Here is a 22,380-nt window from a genome sequence, read left to right as displayed (position 1 = left end):
ATATTCACAATACACGGTGAAAATGTGTTGTGGGACGTTGTGAGGGGTAATCTGATGGGGGCAGATTTGAACTCAATCCCAACGATCAAAAATGCACGTGAATTCAAAGAACAGACAACCTGCCAACAGAATACGTTCCCACACCCTACCAACATATTCTTACACCGCATATTTTAAATTGGAAGCGCATTTTTATATATTTCCACGCTCGAAGGTGGATTCATATTGGTCCAGTAAATAGATCATAACGTCTTTTAAATGAAAACCCTAACAACTCAAGATCGCATCTCTCAACGTTCATATATTCATATATCCCATTGTCTTTTAAATAAAAACCCTAAAAACTCAAGATCGCATCTCCCAACGTTCAAATTTGAACTTGCCCTCGACCAATTTTCCCACTTATTTTTTGAACTTCTCTTCCCCTCTCCCCCCGTCTCTCTGAGTCTCTCTATCTGTCTCTCTGATTAAACGAAGAAAGGTACAGGAATGGGTGGTTCACACAGTCGCGAGGATTTGGAGACGTCAGACGAAGACGAAGAAGAAGAAGAAGAAAACGAAGAAGAATACCAAGATGCTGAAGAGGAAGGAGAAGAAAGGCAACAGAGATCTTCAGGAAGCAAAGGCAAAACCCTAACTTCTCTAGATGAGGTCGACGCTAAGCTCAAAGCTCTCAAGCTCAAATACCCATCACATAATCCTACTCTCAAGAACGCCGTGAAGCTCTATCTTCACGTCGGAGGCAATACCCCTAAAGCCAAATGGATAACGTCCGAGAAACTCACCTCTTACTCCTTCGTCAAGACGTCGAGAATCGACGACTGCAGCGATGAAGATGGAGAATCCGACCACGATGGAGAGTCCTGGTGGGTCTTAAAGGTTAGCTCCAAGGTCAGAGCTAAGGTTGCAACAGAGATGCAATTGAAGATGTTCGGCGACCAGCGCCGCGTCGATTTCGTCTCACAAGGCGTCTGGGCAATGAAGTTCTTCACCGGCGAAGACTATCGGAATTTTATATCTACTTTCCAGGGTTGCTTGTTTGAGAACATTTACGGTCTCGAAGCCAATGATGAGAACAAAGTCAAAATATATGGAAAGGATTTTATTGGATGGGTGAAGCCGGAAGCTGCCGACGATTCGATGTGGGAGGACGCTGAAGATAGCCCTTTTAAAAGCCCCAGCTCGGCGACTCCAGTGAAGGCGAGTCGGGATCTGTTGGAAGAGTTTGAGGAGGCGGCAGACGGTGGAGGAATTCAGAGCTTGGCCTTGGGTGCGTTGGACAATAGTTTCTTAGTGAGTGATTCTGGTATTCAGGTTGTCAAGAATTTCAGTTATGGAATTCAAGGAAAAGGTGTTTGCCTGAAGTTCAACAATGGGAATTCGAGAGGTGGTTCGAATTTGGGGCTTTCAACACCCAAGAAAGCCCTTCTCATGAAGGCAGAGACTAATATGCTCCTCATGAGCGCGATGAGTGACGACGGTAAGCCTCATGCAAGGGGGCTTCATCAGCTTGACATTGAAACGGGAAAGGTTGTTACCGAATGGAAATTTGAGAAGGATGGAACTGATATTACCATGAGAGACATCACTAATGATAGTAAGGGGGCCCAATTGGATCCTTCAGAGTCTACTTTCTTGGGGTTGGATGATAACAGGCTCTGCCGGTGGGACATGCGTGATCGCAAAGGGATGGTTCAGAATCTTGCAACTTCCAGCACTCCTGTCCTGCATTGGGCCCAGGGGCATCAGTTCTCACGAGGTACAAACTTTCAGTGCTTTGCCACCACAGGTGATGGCTCAATTGTTGTTGGTTCTTTCGATGGGAAGATCCGCCTGTACTCGCAGACTTCTATGAGACAAGCAAAGACCGCTTTTCCAGGGCTTGGTTCCCCTATAACCCATGTAGATGTTACTTTTGACGGGAAGTGGATTCTGGGTACGACTGATACCTATCTGATCCTTATTTGCACCTTGTTTACGGACAAAGATGGAAAGACAAAAACTGGTTTTAGTGGTCGTATGGGGAACAGGATCTCTGCTCCAAGATTGTTGAAGTTGACTCCTTTGGATTCCCATTTGGCTGGATCGAACAATAGGTTCCGTGGTGGACAGTTCTCGTGGGTAAGTACATATGTTCTGTTTTTAGATCTTATGTTTATTTCTGATGTTCAATATTATTCAATTTGGAATTGGCAATCGCTTATTTTTAGAATAATGTGGGGAAGAGGAACGTGGTTGATTTTTCTTGGAGTTATGCTGCTCTAGTGACTCTTGACATCATCTTCTTCTTCATAGTCCTGTTTATGAATTATGATGACAACTTCTCTGGCTTAGATTGTGAAGTTTTCATGGTTTCCATATTCTCATAAGCTTTATTTGATACTTCCATCTTCTCTTGGATTTATTTCATTTAGCCAAAATTACTTCCATGCTTCTTTTCAAGAATATAGGAGATGGGTAAATTTTCCAAAGCTGGTACTGGGTTGGTTTAGACATGTTGCTATCGTGTAGCATATCTGGATTGAATATCTCCTCTTGCCTACTTTGTAAGATTATAGCTATTCTTTCAAATTTATAGTCACTTGCCATTATGTCTTGCCTACAGCAAGCCGATTTGAGCCTTTTAGAGCTTCCTTTTAGGATTTTGTACCAAGAAATTTGATGGAGCCAGAATTTTTATTTTTATTATTATTATTATTATTATTATTATTATTATTATTATTATTATTATAATTATTATCTTCGCTGCATCTTTTTGTTCCCAGAGGTGCCAATCTTCTTTTTACTCGAGAGACTGGATATAATGTTGCAGAGTTTGTTTTCTCATTATAGTTTTTTATTATTAATTTTATTTCATATTTAACATCTTATTCATTTACCTGTTGAGCCCTTCTCTCTGACAAGGAACTGGAGGGTAGTAAACGCCATTCACGATTCAAAGGTGTCAAATATATATTAGAGTTAGAGACATCACATGCCACAATATTTGGATGATGATGATGATGGGATATTTGAACATGCTGACTATCTATCATTTTATGTTTGAAAAATCTGTGAAAATTCTCTAGTAGATGGCCATGTTTGAGCTTTTATGACATGTTTTCCCCGTTTCCCTTGATTGTAATGATGCATCAAACTCTGACTACAGCTTTCTTCTCTATTTTGTCATCGTCGTCTAAGCCTTATTGGCTCTTATCTCAACTAGATGGGGTCGACTACATGAATCTTGCTTCTTCTCTATTTTATCTACCTCTGTATTATGTTTTAGTATCTTGTCTAGTTGGCCACTAGAAAGATTATTCTAAGCTTTTTCCCTGGCTAGGTTCTACAAAAAGGGAAACAATCTTGCATGGAAATTGGGAATCATTGTTCATGATTATCATGAAAGCACATTTTGACTTTGAGACAACATACAGCTCTTTATTGCAGAAACGTTGAAGGAATTCTATGAAAGTTCCATGATAAGATTATTACAGAAGACAGAGAAAATATAGATGATTTCTGATCTTGTTCAGGACACAGTTATTAATATTGCTCTTAGGTTTCTCTTGTATGTTTTCTCTTACACTCAAATGGAATATCATGAAGGAGAGTAATAGTAGTACTTTTCTGCTAAAAACAAATAAATAAAAGTAATGATATCTTTTGTGGAAATAAGATTTAAATGCGAGTTTTTGCTACGTCTATGGAGTTTAGATAAAAAATCTTTAAAGCAGCCATAATAGTCCCAAGTAGTTCTTTTTTATGACACTACTAATTTCCTGTATGAAATTTGAAGTTCAATTGGCATGTTGCTTTTCAGGTCACTGAAAATGGGAAGCAGGAGCGCCACCTAGTCGCAACAGTTGGAAAGTTCAGTGTGATATGGAATTTCGTGCAAGTGAAGGACAGTACCCATGAGTGTTATCGGAACCAGGAGGGTCTTAAGAGCTGTTACTGCTACAAGGTTGTCCCGAAAGATGAGTCTATTGTCGATAGCCGCTTCATGCACGATAGGTTTGCAGTCACTGAATCGCCTGAGGCTCCCTTGGTGGTTGCAACGCCAATGAAAGTCAGCTCCTTCAGCATTTCTAGTAGGCGATGACATGTTAAACTGCCCTTGTTTACATGTTAAAATCGTTAACTGTAATATATCATATTATGCAGGATAATAATTCAATTGCTGCACCTTGAAACTTAATTGTATTTCAGATTGTCATGTTGGGTTGGGTATATATCATATTATGTATGTTTGTGACTGCTGGACCTCTTTATCCATTTCCACAAGATTCTGTCGATTTCAACAGATGATTTTGGTTATGAAACAAGACCACATTCCATTTGCAATTCATCATTTTCTAGTCAACCTTGTCGTCCGATTCTGATTTGGGTGTAGTATGTTGATCATGGAACACCTGGATTTCTCGCTCCAAATGTGACGCTTTCAATTCTCTGACTATCAATCATGTTATCAACCGAATGGTTGGAATATGGTATCAAGTATCAACTATCAACAACTGGAGAACTTATTTTTAAGGAGAAATAAAGGCTTGTGAATATGGGCATCATATAACCGATATCGCATGTATTAGTTCATGTCGTCTAGTTTCTCATTTGAAAATTGAGAAGGATGAATCGCATCATCGGTACAAGAATGCCACTAAAATGGGTTCGAGGCAATTCAAACTATAAGCCGTTCGGTTTGATTACCCATTTTAGGTAATAGTTCAGCCAACAAGCGATTTGTAGAAAAGGCTAAAACAAGTTGATCTGATCCAAACGCAGAACTTGGTTTGTTGATAACTGCATCAGATGGGCCAAATCAAGCTATTTGCGAGTCAATTGAACTCTGACTCGTGTAAAGCTTTGATTTGGTTGGGTCCAAATTAGAGATGGCAATTTGACACGTCTGGGCCGGGGCGGGTTTCTTTACCACTGATTGGGGTTTGGGGCAGGTCTGGGGAAAACCCAAAACTCTGGGGTCGTGGACGGGTGGGGGCTGTATTTGTCCACCCTGCCCTGACTATATTATATAACATAATATATAATTATTAATATATGTTAATATATATTATATATAAAATAGTTTAATAGGTTTTAAAAAATAAAAATTAATTAATAAGTATAACATTTAGAATGACCGGGGCAGGATGGGTAAAGTTGGGGATCCCAATTAAGATTTTTATCCCCATGGGGTTTGGGATAGGTACGAATTTGAATTCGGATCGGGTACGGAGCAGACAAAACCCAACCCCACCTCGTTCCGTTGCCATTCCTAATTCAAATTGAGCTTAGAGCTGAGTTCGGGTCCAATATATAAGCTTCTTGCCAATTGATCTCGGCTCGACTCAACTAGTATGAAACTTGGCAAGCGTAATTGAACCTATATATAATTTTCTTAATTTTGTATACGTATAAAAAGAAATAATTTTTTCATATGTATAATTTTTAAATTTGTGGCCTCCTACCCGAGTCCACATAGATCACCAAGTATTCACTATTCAATGCCCAGTTTCTTATCAGGTGTGGGAGCACTTCCTTAAAGCTGTTGGGATCTGCTGTGTTATGCCGAGCTCTGTCAAAGATCTGCTGTGCGGTATCCAGGGTTGGAAGAAGAAGAAAAGGAAAGTTGGTGTGGAAAATCATTCCTGCATCTGTCCTTTGGTTAATTTGGTCGGAAAGGAACAATAAAATCTTCTCTAACAATAAATTTTAGGGAAAATTACCTTACCTTGATATGAGCCTGAGTCAACTTCCAAGTGGTAGAGTTTCTAGCTTGACCTGTGTAGCTGGTAAGGTTCCAACTTCCAAGTGATGATGAATCATATGTTTATGTGTGTTTGTACAGGTAGGGTTTAAAGCATCCATTATATGGAGTGTTACAGTAGGAAAGACCACGTGGACCCACTTAAGTTGCCACCTCAGCTGTCAGATTGACACATACAAGGATGGATTCCAATCCTGTTTTATCCAAACTAGGGTCTCAATTCAATATGCGGTTGGAATACTAGTGGTACATAATCATATTCGTTTGAGAGAGAGAGAGAGATGGCTGTTGCTATGGGAAAAGCAGTTTTCCTTGGGAGATGCACAACATCTTCTCTATCAAACTCTGCAATATTTCGTGGCAGGAACATAAATAAGGTCTCTGCTGCGAGACCCAGACCGGCCCTACGCTCCTCCATCGCAGCTCGAGCACAACGACCCACTTGGCTTCCTGGACTCGATCCACCTCCTCACCTAGATGGAACGTAAGCCCTGATTTTCCTACTAAATAGTCTAGTATCATGTTGTCGAATTTCACAATTGCCCTTTCATGCATTTCCCCTCTTCGGTACAGTCTAGCGGGAGATTTTGGTTTTGATCCTCTCGGGCTTGGAGAGGATCCCCAAAGTCTTAAATGGTATGTGCAGGCAGAGCTCGTACATGCTCGTTTTGCAATGGCCGGAGTAGCTGGAATTCTCTTCACTGACGTGAGTTTTTTTTTCCTTTTCTTTTCTTTTTTTTTTTACTAAAATTATGGCACGGTGATGGTTGTGCATCATTTCAGCACTCAGCAGTAATTCCTACATAATAGAACTCTGTTTGTTACCATCTTTTTCTTTTTCCATATGAGAGAGAGAGAGAGAGCGTATAATCGAAATGTAGACAGTAATTCCCCCACGGTATCAAAACCCCTGAAAGGACTAGTATTGGCATTTCAATTCTCGAATCAAGTTTCAGCCCACTTGTTCTTTCTGGGGACAAATGAGGTTCCTGGGAAAATACTGCTCTTAAGTCTGGTTCTAAGCCTTGAATACATAATGCGTGTTTAGTATTTAATCTGTCCTCTTTTGTTGCAGTTACTCCGTGTAACAGGAATTAGCAACTTGCCGGTTTGGTATGAAGCAGGTGCAGTAAAATTCGAATTTGCCAGCACTGAGACCCTATTCATTGTACAGCTTTTCCTGATGGGGTGGGACTTCATCCATTTTCTTATCTCAGTTTGATGATACTGCCTTAAGTCTTAACTAATGTTTTCCTTCTGAATCATTTATGAAAATCCAACTATTTTCTAAGACCAATCAAATAATGTCTCTCTTGACAATACCCTAAGAGGCTAAGATTACTTAGTTGTTAGTTGACACTTGAGGTGCACTGGAAAGGTAACTAATTTATAAATTGTTATGGCTGGAAGCTGCAAAAGTGAGAACATATTTCTTTTGTCTCCTCCGAACAGCATCTTCTCAAATTTCCACTCGGCTCAAGCTCACAATTCAGCTAAGGACGCAGACAATGCATTATTTCTTTTCATGGTAATTGTAATTCTAACTGTTTTTGGTCTCCTATAATTTTGCAGGTTCGTAGAAACCAAAAGGTATATGGATTTCACTAACCCTGGATCCCAGGCCAAGGAGGGAACGTTCTTCGGGCTGGAAGCTGCACTAGAAGGCTTGGAACCTGGGTAATCTGCTTTCTACTTTGTAGAAAACTGTTCTTGCCTTGTTTCATGAAAATAATTCTTGGAAAAAATCCAACTCCAGTAGTAGGTAGTGGAACAAACTTTTTGCTTTTATAGATGACGGGACGTATCAAACTAACAGCATGTATTATTATTGCAATTTAACAGCTATCCTGGCGGTCCTCTGCTCAATCCTCTTGGTCTGGCTAAAGATATCAAAAATGCCCATGACTGGAAGCTCAAAGAGATCAAGAATGGTCTGATTTAATTGGTTGTTGCTTGCTTTGTTGTCTTAACATTTGATCACAAGTCAGAGTGTAATGTTTACAAGTGTGATCTTGTTCTAGGGAGACTGGCAATGGTGGCCATGCTCGGTATTTTTGTGCAAGCATACGTGACTCATGCTGGTCCTATCGACAACCTCGTGACACATCTCTCTAACCCGTGGCACCGAACTGTGATTCAGATACTTTCAGGCGTCTCACCCTGATTCCTGAATGCAATTTGTCATTAATTTCTCCAATTATGGTTCTCACTTCTCACTTCTCAGAGATCATAACGTGGATCTCCTCCTAGCAACATGCATCTATCATGTTAAATTGATAGTTTTGAATTACCATTCATAGTTTTATACCATTAACTCGTTCCAGATTTTGGCAATTAAATATGAGCCGGGGAATAAAAGATGCTTTGTCTTCCACAGTATGTGTACCACATGGCACATACTTGGCATGAACAAAAAATACTTCCAACAGAAGGGTATACTTTCTGCCAACCAGACTGCACTACACACTATAAATATGGTGGCTGATTCCGGCCTCATGGCTCATCCTTTAAGATCAGAATCAATATGGAACATTTAATGTTGCTGCCAGGCAACCAAGTGCACAAGAGTCCTTTCCATTTTATAACCAAAAATCAGCTGAAATTTCTTACTTGAACGACAAGTCACGGATCTATAATATGCAAAGGTATGTATGTTCAAGCACCAAACTTCTCACCAGCTTTTAGTCTGCAGGTGAAGGTGATCTTTATCGGGCTTTGTGTGTGTGAGAGAGAGAGAGAGAGAGAACGCCAATAATCCCTAATAACAATTAATATGGAAAAAAATCAGCTAGATCTCAAATTTTCTTTTGCAATACATCGACTCGCGGTCACAGGAATAGCCTTTGGTTTGGAGCCAAGGCATAAGAAAAACAAAATTTAAAGAGATTTCCCACGCCAACCCAGCTTTTAGTGTGCAGGTGATGGTGATCTTTATCGGGTTTTGTGTGTGTGTGCGTGAGAGAGAGAGAGAGAGAGAGAGAGAAAGAGAGAGAACGCCGATAATCCCTAATAACAATTAATACGGAAAAAAATCAGCTAGATCTCAAATTTTCTTTGGCAATACATCGACTCACGGTCACAGGAATAGCCTTAGGTTTGGAGCCAAGGCATAAGAAAAACAAAATTTAAAGAGATTTCCCACGCCAACGCCATGCTCTTTATGACATTAAAATATCACCACCTTGTGACCCCAAGACATGTCTTTTCTCCTGCTCTGTCTCTCCTTCCCTAACAAAATTAGGCAATTAGCTACCCATAAATATGGCCAAAAAACAAGCCTCACCACACTCACCTTCAATAACCACCCATAGCTGTCAACAGAATCAAACACCTATAACCCACCCAAAGGTTTTAGTTTCAGAGAACCACGACATTTCCATCCAAAACAAGGAAAAAAAACACAACTTGTGACCTCAAACTGCTGCCGATGTCCCACTTGTGGCTGATTTGGCCACATAAATTTGCTTGATTTTTGAAGAAGCCAAGTTTTTTTCTGTGCCCGATGATTGATTTCTTCCCTGAAACCCCATTCTTCGATGAGACCATTCACCTCCTGAACCAACCTTCTGAGAAACTCCTCTTTGATCCAAGTATCCAGCGTGATGAAGATACTGATGGTTTGATGAGGTCTGCTGCTGTGACGTCTGGGCCTTGAATACAGAATTCACGCTCTGGCTGCCACTGTTGCTTGTGTTGCTGCTGTTGTTGCTGGCTCCACCATCACCAGCATTTGCAACTGCATTTCTGGATGAACTCTTTGTGACTACACTTTGGGCTTTGGCATTCTCATTGGAGGAGATGAATGATGCCGGTCTGCTGCTTGAAACCCTGGTAGTGCTACTATTTGACGGATCCATCAGTCCTAGTTCATCAGGAAACTGAGTTGCAGTGGCTTCAGTTGTCACGGGGAAACTCCTGCTATCTGGGGGTGATGAAGAATGAGGCTCATGGAACCCGTTGCCAGTTGATGACTGCTCCACGGCCAGCCCATGATTGAATTGTGTGGGCAAAGTGCTTTCTGTCTGCTGCTGTTGTGATGGCATTGATAATGGAATAGATTGAAGAGGTGATGCAGGAACATGAGACCATCGAGCCTGAACTGACATGTCGGGAGATGACTGGAACAAAGAGATCCATTTCAACACAGAGTTATGCTAATAAGCACAACCTAATAACAAATGGTGTTGAGAAGGCATAAAACAGGTTGTGAACATGTACATGCATCACAAGGATGAAATCAAGACTATGTCATCATATTAGAGCCAACAACATTAAACAAAGAAAATCCTGGACTGATGTTATTCATAACACTAAAATGTACTGTTGTATTCACAAAAACTACTTAGAAAAATAAATAAATACGCATTTTCAGAAGATTAGAACCGCTATTGCTTCAAATGTTGCATTTACCTGGAAAGGAGACATATCAAACATGGCTAATGGAGAGGCCATGGGAAGCAGAGGCGACCCTGGGGCCAGATGCTGAATTGGAGTAGGCATACTGGGGGCATTACGCTGTGCAGAAATCATATTCAGATTGTTGATGTCCCCCTCACCAACAACCATTGTGGAAGATGCAGGATTGTGCTTCCAGTCTGGTTGCTTTCCTGACGGAATATAAGTGGTACCCATGAAACTCAAGCCAACCTGGCCAAACTGACCAACTGGTGCAAAATGGTTGTAGACAACCATGTGAGGAGGACCTTGAACACCTGGAATTCCTCCAGGTGGACTGATAAAGGGGCCTGTAAACCCTGCCTGTGGACCATAGAAAGAATCTACACTAGAATGGCATTGTTGCCAAGCACCCAACGGCCCTGAAGTTGTGCTAGTCTTTTGTGATTGTGATTGAGAACCAGCAGATTCATCATGCCCAAAGGAAAAGATAGGTGGCCCTATCATGGGGCTCATCTCATAGCAAGGAAAATGGGAAGGTGGGGCAGCAGGAAAATGGGAAAGCATTTGGCTGGAAGAATTTTGTGGGCTAAGCAAAGGTGGCCATAAGGAAAGGGATGTAGTCTCAACAGATAGATCAGCTGGAAGAGCTACAGTTAGGGATTCTTCACCCCTAGCTTGACTTGTTGATTGCTGATTGCCAGTGACACCTGCCAAAGAAATAATTGTGCTTAAATATGGTTGAAGCAGGAATAAATATTCGACCAAAATAAAGAGCCAAATTGATTATCAATATTTGCAAGGTCACATAACCACTTCCAGTTGCCAATCCGTCAATTTCTGCACCTCCAAAGCTTTTACCATCTGAAACTGAAACAGAGCATGCCCCCAATCCATTCACAGCTATCTCATCACTACTAATAGCAGCAACGGCAACTGCTGAAGCAGCAGCTTCAGCCTCGGCTTCAGGATCTTCTAAATGAACACAAGATTCATCATGGTGCTTCTCTTTGTTGAAAAAAAGGGTGCAGTCATTCTCTGCTGCAGACAAACTGTGGTCAATTTGAACATCTGTTCTACATGAGCCTGTAGGACCAATCCCATTTGGAACAACACGGCTACCAGGAGGGAGAATGGTTGGAGATGTAACAGCACCTAAACACAAGTTCATAAATTTATTGAGGAAGGTAAGCAGATGGGAGGAAGGGAGTGGTGTTTCCGATGCAAGAACACTGAATCTAACTGAAATGTACACTCACCAAATTGAATTTTCTCCCCAGCGAGCAGGGAATTGAGAGGGCTTGCTGCCGAAGAAAATGATTTGTCCTGGCTCAATATGGATGGTGATGGTTTGCTAGGCTCAATGACAGTGTTGGTGTGGTCTCCAACTGATGCAACATGTTTATCAAATCGAGCAGGCTTCATAGCCTCATCAAGTTGAGTCTGAGTTAGGGCCATAACCTGACAAAGACAAGTAAATTAACTAAAAGCTCAATAAGAAAATGCTGCAGAACATAAGCCACATGAAAATAAATCAGAATAATTAATTAATAAAGGCAATGTAATGCTATTTTAGAACTTCTGTGCCTTCTCTGTTGCAGGCCAAAGAAATTATTATGTCAAAACGAAAAAACTCCATACTTCAGGACAATTTTTCACAATGATATATCCAAGATCACAGCTATATGACAAATTGACCACAGTAGGGACAGGTTTACACATGTATCAACAACCCCAGTCAAAGACACAGGCGGCAATTGATGCAAAACTTGAAGGGTCAACACCAACATATTCCTTGATGATGATAAAAACAATGCATCTCTTATATGTGGAATAAAATCCCACCCAATTCTCTCATACCTCCAATGAATTTTTCAAGGTCACATGAAATCCATTAAATGAATAAAAGTGAGGAACCATTTAGTTTCTCCAATTAGTTTGGCTAAATGGAAAAATGGCAGAATAAAACCACTAATACAAGGAACCATACTTGTTTTTTTTTTTTTAATAAATTAAGGAACCATACTTGTTCTTCAAAAATGTAGCCAAAAAGCAGAATCTGGAGGTGTAACCACCCCAAGGACCATATAAGCACCGGCCCAAATAATAGCACAATCATAAATGTATGATATCCAACGCTCCACAACCAAGGTAGAACAATTGAAAAGCAGAACATGAGAGATGAAACAACCGCAGAAACTTAAGAAACCTAAATCAAGAAGACAAAGATTCCAAAATATGAAAAAAAAAAGTTAATTCAAGTAATTGCAACTTAAGAAAAAATAGTAACCATATATGGAAAAAAACACTCAAAGGAAAAATGCACAACTTCCAAGAATAAAAAGAAAGGAATTACTACTAAAGCTCCATAAGAGAGGTAAGGCCACGACAAAACCCACAGATAGAATATTATTTTTTATGGTTGTCAAAAACGACTTCGCAGCATGTTATTTCGCCTATCAACCTTAGTTTATTAACCATTATGGTTTCACAATGTTTACACCATCTCTACAATTTTTACAATATTTCTATACATCATTTTTTTTTATCAATAAAAAGAAATTTCATTGATGAAAAATATAAGTTACAGGGGTTACAGTTTTTGAGCAGCCTCGGCTACCCCACTACAATGTACTGTATCCACTATTAAGTTGATTTTTCACTCTTACAATTGAGCCCATAAACAGTGATCCATGTTTACCCCTTGTTTGGCTAGCTGATCTGCAAATCCATTTGCTGCTCTAGGAGTCCACCTATTGAAAGCTGCATGTCCTTGGATAGATTTTCAATCTTCTTGATGTCATTTCTGAATAGCCAGGATGTGCTGTCCTGTTGTTTTAGCCAACTGATGATAACTTTGGAATCCCCTTCCACAACCAGCTTTTCCACCCCCATCTCCTAAGTTTTTTGTATTCCATATACCATTGCCTTCAGTTCAGCTGTAGTGGAATTTCCAATTCCAATGGGACCCGAAAACAGCCCCAACATATTTCCTCTTTCATTTCTTATAACCCTCCAATTCCAGATCTTCCCAGGTTTCCAAACCTGCTGCCATCAAAGTTTAATTTGATAAAACCTGGTTCAGGGGGCACCCAATCCTTCAGGACCTTCTTCTTTGTCAAGGAAGAGCTAGCAACTGTCCTCCAATTCCTTATTATATCATCCACTGTAAAATTTGAGAATAACTTCAGTGTTTTCACCCATGAAGTCACCTTCATCATAATACTTTCTATTAGTTCTTCCTTGCATCTTTCCTTGTCTTCAAATATTCTCAGATTTTTCCTCCCATAGTACCCATAGCACTGCTGTCCTTGTGCATCTCCACAGTATTCTCCCTCTTCGCTTTGGCCATCTAAAAGTAGATAGCTCAAACAATCTTTCCAAGCTCAATGGGGTGCCCGCATCCAAAAAGGTAGAAAAACCAATCCCAAACACTACTAGCAAGAGGACAGGAGACAAGAATACGAAAGGCATTCTCACCATTTGACTTACACAAATAACACCAATTTAGTGAAAGGCACCAACCAGGTCTTTTCCTCTGCATCAGATCACTAGTGTTAATTGCACCATGATAGACCTCCCCAAAAAAGGCACCCACTTTGTGGGGGATAGTCAACACCAAACTTCTTGTAAAGGGAAGGGTACCCCAGGTTGGGTAGGAGAAGACAAGGACTTGAAAAAGGAGGCACAACTGAAAACTCCTGAAGGATGAGGAGCCCAAAGTCTAGTGTCTTGTTTCGAAGTGTCTAGAAACACCCCATCGAGCAGCTGGAGTAGAGAGGACAATGAGCCCAATTCCGGATCCCTCACACTTCTGCGAAGTCCCATATTCCAGGCTAGACCAGACAGGGATGGGGAAGGGGCAAGGAAGTCAGCAATCGGTTTACCTTTGAGGGAGGAGAGAGCAAAATTTGAAGGGAATAAGGTTATTAAAGAAGAGTCCCCCACCCAAATAACTTCCCAGAATTTGATTTTGCTACCTGAGTTGAGATCAAATCTGATGACTGAGAAACAAAGGAAGAAGTTTGTGAATTGCCTTCCATGGTAAATAGCTCGAGGCCTTAGTAGATACTCCAGCATCCCAACCATTCTCTGAGAGCCCATGTATACTGGTTACCACTTTGTGCCAAAGCCTCTGTCTCACCTGGGAATCTCCATAACCACTTGCCCAACAGAGCCTCATTCCTCTCCTTCAGTCTTCCAAGACCCAATCCTCCCAACTCCTTCCTTTTAGTCACTACTTCCCATCTAACTAGATCATCTCTCTTCTTCTCATCAAGTTCCCATAGAAAACCCCTCAGTATCTTCTCTATACAACATATCAAACATGTTTTCTATATTTAGATGATTGACATTTCAACCAACACCAAAATTCCAAACCTTGGTCATGTCTATGACTGCAAAAAAGGTTGGACATACCATCCATTGTATCATACCACTATTGCATCAAACAGAAATGATAATTGTCAAGTTAACAGGGTAACATAACCCAATCCTTTCGAACATTTGACAGGAATTTTAATTGTATCAATGAATGAACCCAACTACCCAATATCAATTCTAGTCAAGGCCTCAAGGGAAACTGTTCTGGTTGTTACAACCCCATTTTGCGTGCTTAAATATTTGAATTGATAATAGGTTTTGCTGATAAGGCTGCTTTGTCAGTGCCCCGGTATCAAGCCCAAATCTAGCATCCCTGATTTGTCCCTATCTACATAAGAATGAGAAGGTTATTACCAAGAAAGTTCAAAGCAAGCTAGAGGCCTAGAAGTTTGATTCTTGCATGCACACGATCAATGATTGAGATCAACCTTCAGGGAGAAGATGGGGGCACAGAGCCCAATTATTCTTTGGTAGATCTTGTTTGAAAGCCAATATTTTAGAGTACGTCAGTATGGTATTTGGTAATATTCTCCTATGCCAAGAATTTTGTTGGGATAATATCCCACACTCTAATGAACAACTCTTTTATTTCCTTGGTTGCCACTACAACTCCCTTTCCTAGATCATTGTACTAGAGAAAGATGCCATGTGTAGCCTGCCAAGGCTTTGTTACATGTACAATACAGTTTGACATAAAAAAAAAATAAATAAACTAATTCAGAAAGATTTATCCCAATATAAAAAGTACTGTGCATCATTAAAAAACAAAGGTTGTTCATCCAAATACACATCATGCAAACCAAAAAAGAGTGGAATAGCAATTTTTCAAACCAAACCACATAAATTAGTAAAATGAAGTTAAAGAAAATAAATCATACCTACCTGTCATAAGATTAAACAGAAAACTCAGCAAATCATGTAATATATTTCAACTTTGACCGTAACTGGTATAGTTAAAAAAAAAAAAAAAAGATATTACAGCATACCACAGTACCTGCTGATTAATTAGTGCATTGCCCCAGGAACCAAGTGATGTTTGAACATTGTCTAGAACGGTGTTCTTGTTTTCAAATGATAAGCCTTGTCCAAGATTTGATCCACTACTAGATACCATTGAAATGGAGCCTGCTTGGAAGGACCTGTAGATGAAATCATAAGAATTCAAGACTAAGAAGAATCTTCTCTGTATCATTTTATGTAGATTTCATCCTTATAACTAGATAACATACTTGATACTATGAGATCTCATATCAGCCTGGGAATCAGAATTCACAGCAGGGGTGCCTATTGGAGCCAAGTGTTGTGATATCATAGTAGTAGCAACTCCAGAGGATACTCCACTCGCCAAGGCTCGTCCATCAGAAAGAATATTTTTTGCTGCTTCTCCACCCAATGATGTAGATGTTCTATTCAATTTCGTAGAGGCTATAATACTTGGTTGTGAAGCAGAACGAGGTTTTCGAGGTGTCTGACATGAGTACACAAGAATATTTCCCTCATTAGACTTCAAGGTGAAAGACAAACTAAGGTTAAACCATTTAAAAGCAAAAAATGATAGGTAATAATACCTTGAAGACCCTAGACTTGGCTTTAATTTCTTTTTCCCTCTGTTCCCGCCTATCATTCAGCATCTGCCTCTTGGACCTTACCTCAATGAAGTCATCTTCATCACTAGGAGCTTCTATACCAGGTTGCTTGAAAACACGCACAACACCACTTTGAAGAGGAGCATCTAAATCCTCCTCGGAACTGATGGTTCTCTTTGCATTTCCCTCTCCGGTGCATGACATGCCAATTGAAGAGGTCAACTTTTTTGCCGGCACATCTTTACCTAGTCCCTTTTCCATCTTGCTGTGAAAATCTATAACATGAGAACTACTTGATCGAGAGGCTTTGCATTCAGATTCAACCATCTGCTTGGATGATTTCTCCAAAGAACCTTTCTTACCCCCATTTCGAGCAAGACTACCAGACACCCTTCCCTTCAAATTTGACCTTTCATCCAGCGCATTGCTCGATGAAGTTGAACTTTCAGTTTGCTTCCTATCAACATTTTCCCGCACTCTAAACTCAGTTCGCCAAATGCTCCGTCTGGCCCTTCTTGGAAATCCACTAGAATCAGTGCGAACTGATTCAACATTGGAAAAGGGCGACCTTGAACTAGAATTCTTAATAGTGTAGAAAAACTTCTTCCCTTTGGTACCAAGCAGAACACGAGGAACCTCTGACCCACCTACAACCCTTTCATTCCTAACACATTGAGATGGAGCAGCTTCAGATTGTGAAATCGATTCTTTATTATTTGCTACTGATTTGTAGTTTTTCACAGTCACATCATGAAATCCTTGATCTTGGAAAACAGAATCAGGTCCTGTCCTTTTTTCTCCAAGAATAGAGATCTGTGTTTGACTCTGAGATGTCAGAACTTCATTTTCTGCATTTTCTCTTACTAACAATAAATTCATGTCCTTGCATGCATCCTCCTTAGGTAGATCAGCAATATTTGACACAAGGACAGACTGATTATCTATCAAAATAGATGACATTTTATCTTTCATTATACAGTTCTGAGTAGTGTCCGGGCCAGCTTGGTTATGCAGAAGGCTTCCCTGGTTCTGATTTAATGAATAATGAGCTGGAACAGTAGACTGTACAAAAGACATTGATTGAGGAGCCAATGGCAAGATTCCCTGAGAGATGGGAGATGTGTACCTGAGCTGACCAAACTGAAAGATAGGAGCTTGTGATGGGTGCATCTGTGCAAGAGATGGGCCAACCGGGGGATGCAGATGGAGAGGCATCTGTATAGAACCAATCTGTATGGCTGGAACTGGAGATGGTATCAGAGATGGGCCAGAGAACAGGCCGAACTGTAGCTGTACTGGTACATCAGCCTGACTTGGAACAGCAGAAACAGTTGACATTATTGACTGGACAGATGGAGAAGGCAGGGCCACATTCACAGATGAATTTACTGGTTGCTGAGCTGGCAAAATGGAACTATCAGATGCTTCCATGTTACCCTGAAGATAACTAGATGTTCCCAAATTATGGGGAACATGTACAGGTGGCAGAACCACATCTTGAAGTGCCTTCTCAGATTCCTGGGTCATTTTAGAAGAATTTTCCATGGTCATATCAGGAGAGCTATTATCAGATTGAAGGCTCTGTCCATTACCAACAAACCCATCAAAAGATCTTTTTTCTGCAATTCCAACAGTAACCTCTTGTATGCCAACTGCATTTTCTCCATTCCCAGAGGTTCTTTCTAACTCATCTCCACTAGGCATTTCAACTTCAACACCATCATTGAAGCCTAAGACCAGCTGGTCCATCTTGTCTGATGCATCCTGCTCTTCCAAGTGTAATTCTTCAAACTCCTGAACCAGCCTTATATTTTCATCATCTCCCTCATGAACTTCGTCCTCTTCATGGTAACCATCTTCCTCTTCATCATACTCTTCTTGCTCCTGTAAATCATTATTCTCACTAGCCCATTCTTCATCTTCACCAGGAGATACAGAACGTGAGGCTGTTATCGTATTCAAATTCCCAGCTTCTGTTGCTGCCACATCAGACAGAGGTACCTCTCCACCTTCTGCAGAAGCTGGCAAGACTGGTGAATCCCCAGCATCATCCAAGTCATCATGTGATAAAGGAGTAGGCGAATTGGGCGGACTTGAAACACAAAGTGAGGACTGTGAATCACACCTCGGTGTGGAAGCCTTCTCCAGTTTGGGCTCCTCAGCAGCAGTATTCTCTTGTTGGGAATCCATTACCCTAGGATGTTCAGGCTTCTCCTGATAACCTCCCTCATATCCCCTTTGGATAATTGGTTCACTTCTTCTTGGAGAATGGTGATAATTCATCTCACCGTCGAGAAAAGCTGAAGAACTAGGACGTTCAGATTGACCTCCAAAGGAACTTTTATGCATAGAAATCAGTGATGGAGGGGGGAGAACACGAGGCTGCCTCATTGAATGCCTGGACCTCCCAAAGGAAGAAAAACTTTCGGCCTCATTCTGGTACATTCTTTCTGGATAAGATGTATGAAGACTACCACGAGAACGACCCTGTCCCCATCCCATATCACCAAACTTGTCAGCGGGAATCTCGTGAAACTCAGGGTCAATATCTGAGTTCCTGCTGTAATGGTCTCCATCCCCTTGAAAGTTCCATCTGTGCCCTTTGAGGTGATGGAAATCATCCAACAAATGTGGTTCTGAGATCCCTCCTTTGGAAGATGTCCTAGTAGACATGGCTCCAGGACCCCCATAGAACTCTTTCCTAGGAAATAATCTCCCTGAACCGAATGCATCTCGCCTTGGACTGTGGTAACCACTCTCCTGCTCCTGTACAACAAAGGTTGAGGAATTTCCATTGTCAAATACATCCCTCCTCCATGAATTTGGATGTTTTCCTCTGTCAAGAAAAGTAGAACTTCCATCTCGAGAAGAGTGAGGTCTAGAACCCATCTCAGATGATCTATTCAGACTTAAAGAATCAGAAGATGCTGAACTAGTGATCCTCTCCACCATTCTCTCACCATCTTCCCAATCCCCAACATCAGTTGACCTTGCCACTTCCTTTTCTTTCCCCAACACTGGCATTCTTCCATCCCCAACAGCAGCAGAAAACTGTTCATCTTTTGTTGGTTCAGCTTGCCTCCTTGCAATCCTTGCTTCCAACTCCAAAAGCTTTTGTTTAGCAGCTTCTTTCCTCCTCTCTTCCTCCAAAATAATCCTCCGCTTTTCCTCCTCCCTTGCCATCTTTTGCTCTTCAGCCCTTCGTGCAGCCTCCAGTCGTTCCTGTTCAGCTCTCCAAGCAGCCTCCCTAGCTTCTTCTTCAAGTCTTCTCCGTCTTTCTTCTTCTTCCCTAGCAAGACGCTCTCTCTCCTCCTCTTCTTTCCGAGCAAGCTCCAAAGCCCTTGCTTGTTCTTCAAGGATGCGCTGTCGCTCCTCCTCCTGCATCTTCTGAACTTTCTCAAGCTCTGCCTCAAAAGATTCCCTAACAGGGTCATGGAAATCAGCCTGTTTGAGCACACCCTTCTTCTTCTTAAACACCCCAACAAGACCACTAGAGAAAGGACCCCTTCCATCAAACCCGGGACTACTGCCAAAATCTTTAAGAAAAGGATCCTCTTGATATGGTTTTCCATTGTTTGAGAAGGAACGTTTTTCTCTACTGAAATTAAGTGATGGATCATTTGCAGGTAGCCCTTTGCCTCCCAAAGAAAATGAACTTTTGGGCATAAAATTGGTCTGGAAGATTTCACTTCTGTGTCGATTTGAGATATCACCGTTGTGCCGGTCCCGCACATTCAAATCACCTCCTCTACCACTAAATGATGCTGCCATATGACTCCCAGTTTCTCTATTTCCCTGTGCAAAACCCAAATCCCTCCTACCAAATCTCAAGTCCTGAGTTCCCGTGATACCACTGCTGAAAACATCCCGAGAATTGTCTCCAAATGGCAACTGACTGTACTTATTGTCCTTATTCATTTCACGGTTCATACTGAAAGGCCTGGCACCAACCCCATTTCTGTCAATTCCAACTTCACGATTAGCATATCCATCTTTTGATAGTGAAGAGGTTCTCCAGGAGCTCCCATCTCGACCTTCTCTACTAGGAGTTCTTACATCTTTACCATAAGGTTCCCCTCTCAAAGACATCTTTGCGGATTCATCATCATGTAGACCTCGGTTGTCGGAATGACCATGAACTGAAGAACGTGTAAGCACAGTGTTCCTTGGCATATCAAATTCTCTATGGCGAAGAGATTCACTTCTTGAGAAACCATGGTCCTTGTCTCGGTCTGGGAGACCATGGCCTGTATCACGTTCATCATCAGCCCAATCAGATGTATGGTTCAACCGGACAAGTGGCAAAGGACCTGGAAAGTACTCATCTTGTTTGCGCAACTGTTCTGCAGTACCAGAACCACCTGAGACATTACTGAAACCATGGTTCTCCTTCAAGCCACTGCTAACAGTACTACGGGAAGACTGAACCTGTAGCCGCATATGAAATTGTGGCTTTGAATAGGAGCTGTCTGTATGCTCAATCAAAGATTCTTCAATAAACTTTTGTTTCTGTTTCTGGTGCAAAATATCCTTCTGCTTCTGTGCAGGACCAGATGTGGCAGGCAAGGTCGCTTGCAAGGAAGGAAAATCTTCACCCCTTAATACAACAGCCTTCTCTACTGGAGTAAATTCACGTGCAGGACCAGCAGCTGAAGTTCCAACTGCCCCCAAACGAGCAGAAGGTGGCATATAAACACTGCCCCCCTTGGATGCATTATCTACAGAATACGAGAGCAGATCCCCACCATCAACCGCCTGATTTCCACTCCCTGATGATGGTCCTGCTCTTCCGAGCAAGGGGTAGTCGAGGCCACCAACGCCATCTTTCTCTCGCAAAGCAGAAGGGGCCGGCTTGGTCCAACCCATACCAGAAGAGGTGGGTCTGGATCCAGAAGCAGAACTGCCAGCACCGACAGAACCTCCACCGGCCAGCGAGGAATCAAAACGCTCATGTTCCTTCCGCAATGACGGCAAGTTCAAGGGGGGTGGAACTGAAAGCCTGGGCCCACTCTTCTGTGCACCCACAGTTGAACTCCTAAGTCTTGAAAGAACCACCATTCCACCGCCGCCACCTCCGGCATGATGACTACCTTGCCGAATTCTGCTTGCTGCCGTATTTCCCAATGAAACTGGAGGCTGCCCATACGACTTATTGAGATTCACAGACACGAACTTGCTCCCGACACCAGGATTGGCCATCGAGAATCCGGACCCAACCCTTCTCCCGTTCGGCAGATGCCGAGTTCAGCCAAAGCATCAAACCCTAACTCTATATTGCTTCCCCAATAAAGACAATGCAACAGAATTCCTTCGGCGGACCTTTAAACAACAAAATGAAGAAGAAGAAGAAAATGATCAAAATCAAACCCTAAAAAACCACGTGACAAACTCCATAATCGCCGAAGCTCGATCGCAAAAATTTAACAGACGAAAATCTAGAAAAACAAAAAAGACTACCAGGAGCGTTGCGGATTTCTGAGTTTTATTAGGGACTGGGTTTGCCCTCGAGCTTCAGCGGATGCAATAGAAAATAAATAATTAAATAAAAGAAAAAAAAAAAAAAAACAATGAGAAGAGAGGTAAAGTTTAAGGAGCTTACGAGTACAGTATCGGGTGACAGTTTCAATTAAACCGCGTTGGGGAGACGTGAAACGAGAAGCCCTAACCAGCGGCCAAAGTGAGCTCCTCAGGAAGGGAGAAGGGAGAGAGAGAAGAAAATTAAAATAGAGACTAATGTCTTTTACTTCTTTTATTTATTTATTTATTTATTTATAAACATATATTATTGAGTTTCATTTCATCAGTCTCAGAAATCAGAAAATCAAAAAATTAAAATTAATTATGTAATTTACGAAGAAAAATAAATTAATTTTGTAGAGGAGAAGGTTCTAATATAGGCTTAACTCGTTTGTTCATGTGGCGACGTTTTGTGATCAGAACCGAAATCCGCGGCATTCAACCATACAACCAAAACCCAAAGTCTGCGAAAAGAACTACAGTTATTAAAAAAAAATATGAAAAGGGAAAATTTTTTATATCGGTTGCTCAACTTTTGAAATGTGCTTTTGGGTACCCTGAATTTTTAAAATGTGTAATAGGTTCCTATCATTAAGAGTTGGTAAGTTATTTTTGAAAATATCAAAATTATCCTTCTAAAAACTACTGTTCCTTAACATTGAGATTGACCAATTTTGGCTATCGCTCAAAACTAATCACAGTCTTCCCACCATCCCCTTTGGGTATTGATTCTGTTATATAGCATTGGATTGA

General features: G+C 41.3%; 3 protein-coding genes across 4 annotated transcripts; 2 read left to right on the top strand and 1 right to left on the bottom strand.

The window, feature by feature from the left end:
- Positions 1 to 204: 204 nt before the first annotated feature.
- On the top strand, positions 205 to 4,330 carry LOC148850324 (protein CYPRO4-like). Its single transcript, XM_088947433.1, has 2 exons — positions 205 to 2,121; positions 3,803 to 4,330. The coding sequence occupies exons 1-2, from the start codon at positions 490 to 492 to the stop codon at positions 4,082 to 4,084; spliced, it is 1,914 nt and encodes a 637-aa protein (XP_088803559.1). The 5' UTR covers positions 205 to 489; the 3' UTR covers positions 4,085 to 4,330.
- A 1,299-nt stretch (positions 4,331 to 5,629) lies between these two features.
- Positions 5,630 to 8,056, top strand: LHCA5 (photosystem I light harvesting complex protein 5). Its single transcript, XM_088946208.1, has 6 exons — positions 5,630 to 6,230; positions 6,320 to 6,452; positions 6,822 to 6,934; positions 7,319 to 7,423; positions 7,589 to 7,677; positions 7,768 to 8,056. The coding sequence occupies exons 1-6, from the start codon at positions 6,028 to 6,030 to the stop codon at positions 7,908 to 7,910; spliced, it is 786 nt and encodes a 261-aa protein (XP_088802334.1). The 5' UTR covers positions 5,630 to 6,027; the 3' UTR covers positions 7,911 to 8,056.
- A 690-nt stretch (positions 8,057 to 8,746) lies between these two features.
- Positions 8,747 to 22,013, bottom strand: LOC148850322 (uncharacterized). 2 transcript variants are annotated; one of them, XM_088946618.1, is made up of 9 exons: positions 21,710 to 21,785; positions 21,568 to 21,619; positions 16,093 to 21,429; positions 15,754 to 15,992; positions 15,519 to 15,663; positions 11,401 to 11,602; positions 10,955 to 11,296; positions 10,157 to 10,851; positions 8,747 to 9,864 (listed from the first exon to the last, which is right to left on the bottom strand). In XM_088946618.1, exons 3-9 carry the CDS (start codon positions 21,307 to 21,309, stop codon positions 9,160 to 9,162), a joined length of 7,545 nt encoding a protein of 2,514 aa, XP_088802744.1. In that variant the 5' UTR covers positions 21,310 to 21,429; positions 21,568 to 21,619; positions 21,710 to 21,785; the 3' UTR covers positions 8,747 to 9,159. The 2 variants fall into 2 exon arrangements, with proteins under 2 accessions (XP_088802744.1, XP_088802743.1); XM_088946617.1 differs by lacking the exon at positions 21,568 to 21,619 and having other exon boundaries at positions 21,710 to 22,013.
- Positions 22,014 to 22,380: the final 367 nt, after the last annotated feature.

Source organism: Nelumbo lutea, chromosome 5, assembly GCF_056320005.1.
Source record: "Nelumbo lutea isolate HS-2025 chromosome 5, American lotus-T2T, whole genome shotgun sequence".
In the NCBI taxonomy this organism is placed as follows: Eukaryota; Viridiplantae; Streptophyta; class Magnoliopsida; order Proteales; family Nelumbonaceae; genus Nelumbo; species Nelumbo lutea.
Note: the sequence above shows the minus strand (reverse complement) of the source record. Positions and strands in the feature narration are given on the sequence as shown.

Coding starts and splice junctions, on each gene's coding strand:
- LOC148850324 (XM_088947433.1), top strand. CDS start 490: ATGGGTGGTTCACACAGTCGCGAGGATTTGGAGACGTCAGACGAAGAC. Junction 2,122..3,802: donor GTGGTGGACAGTTCTCGTGG/GTAAGTACATAT, acceptor GTTGCTTTTCAG/GTCACTGAAAATGGGAAGCA.
- LHCA5 (XM_088946208.1), top strand. CDS start 6,028: ATGGCTGTTGCTATGGGAAAAGCAGTTTTCCTTGGGAGATGCACAACA. Junction 7,424..7,588: donor CTAGAAGGCTTGGAACCTGG/GTAATCTGCTTT, acceptor GCAATTTAACAG/CTATCCTGGCGGTCCTCTGC. Junction 7,678..7,767: donor GCTCAAAGAGATCAAGAATG/GTCTGATTTAAT, acceptor ATCTTGTTCTAG/GGAGACTGGCAATGGTGGCC.
- LOC148850322 (XM_088946617.1), bottom strand. CDS start 21,309: ATGGCCAATCCTGGTGTCGGGAGCAAGTTCGTGTCTGTGAATCTCAAT. Junction 15,993..16,092: donor CCAAGTCTAGGGTCTTCAAG/GTATTATTACCT, acceptor TACTCATGTCAG/ACACCTCGAAAACCTCGTTC. Junction 11,297..11,400: donor TGGGGAGAAAATTCAATTTG/GTGAGTGTACAT, acceptor ACTTGTGTTTAG/GTGCTGTTACATCTCCAACC.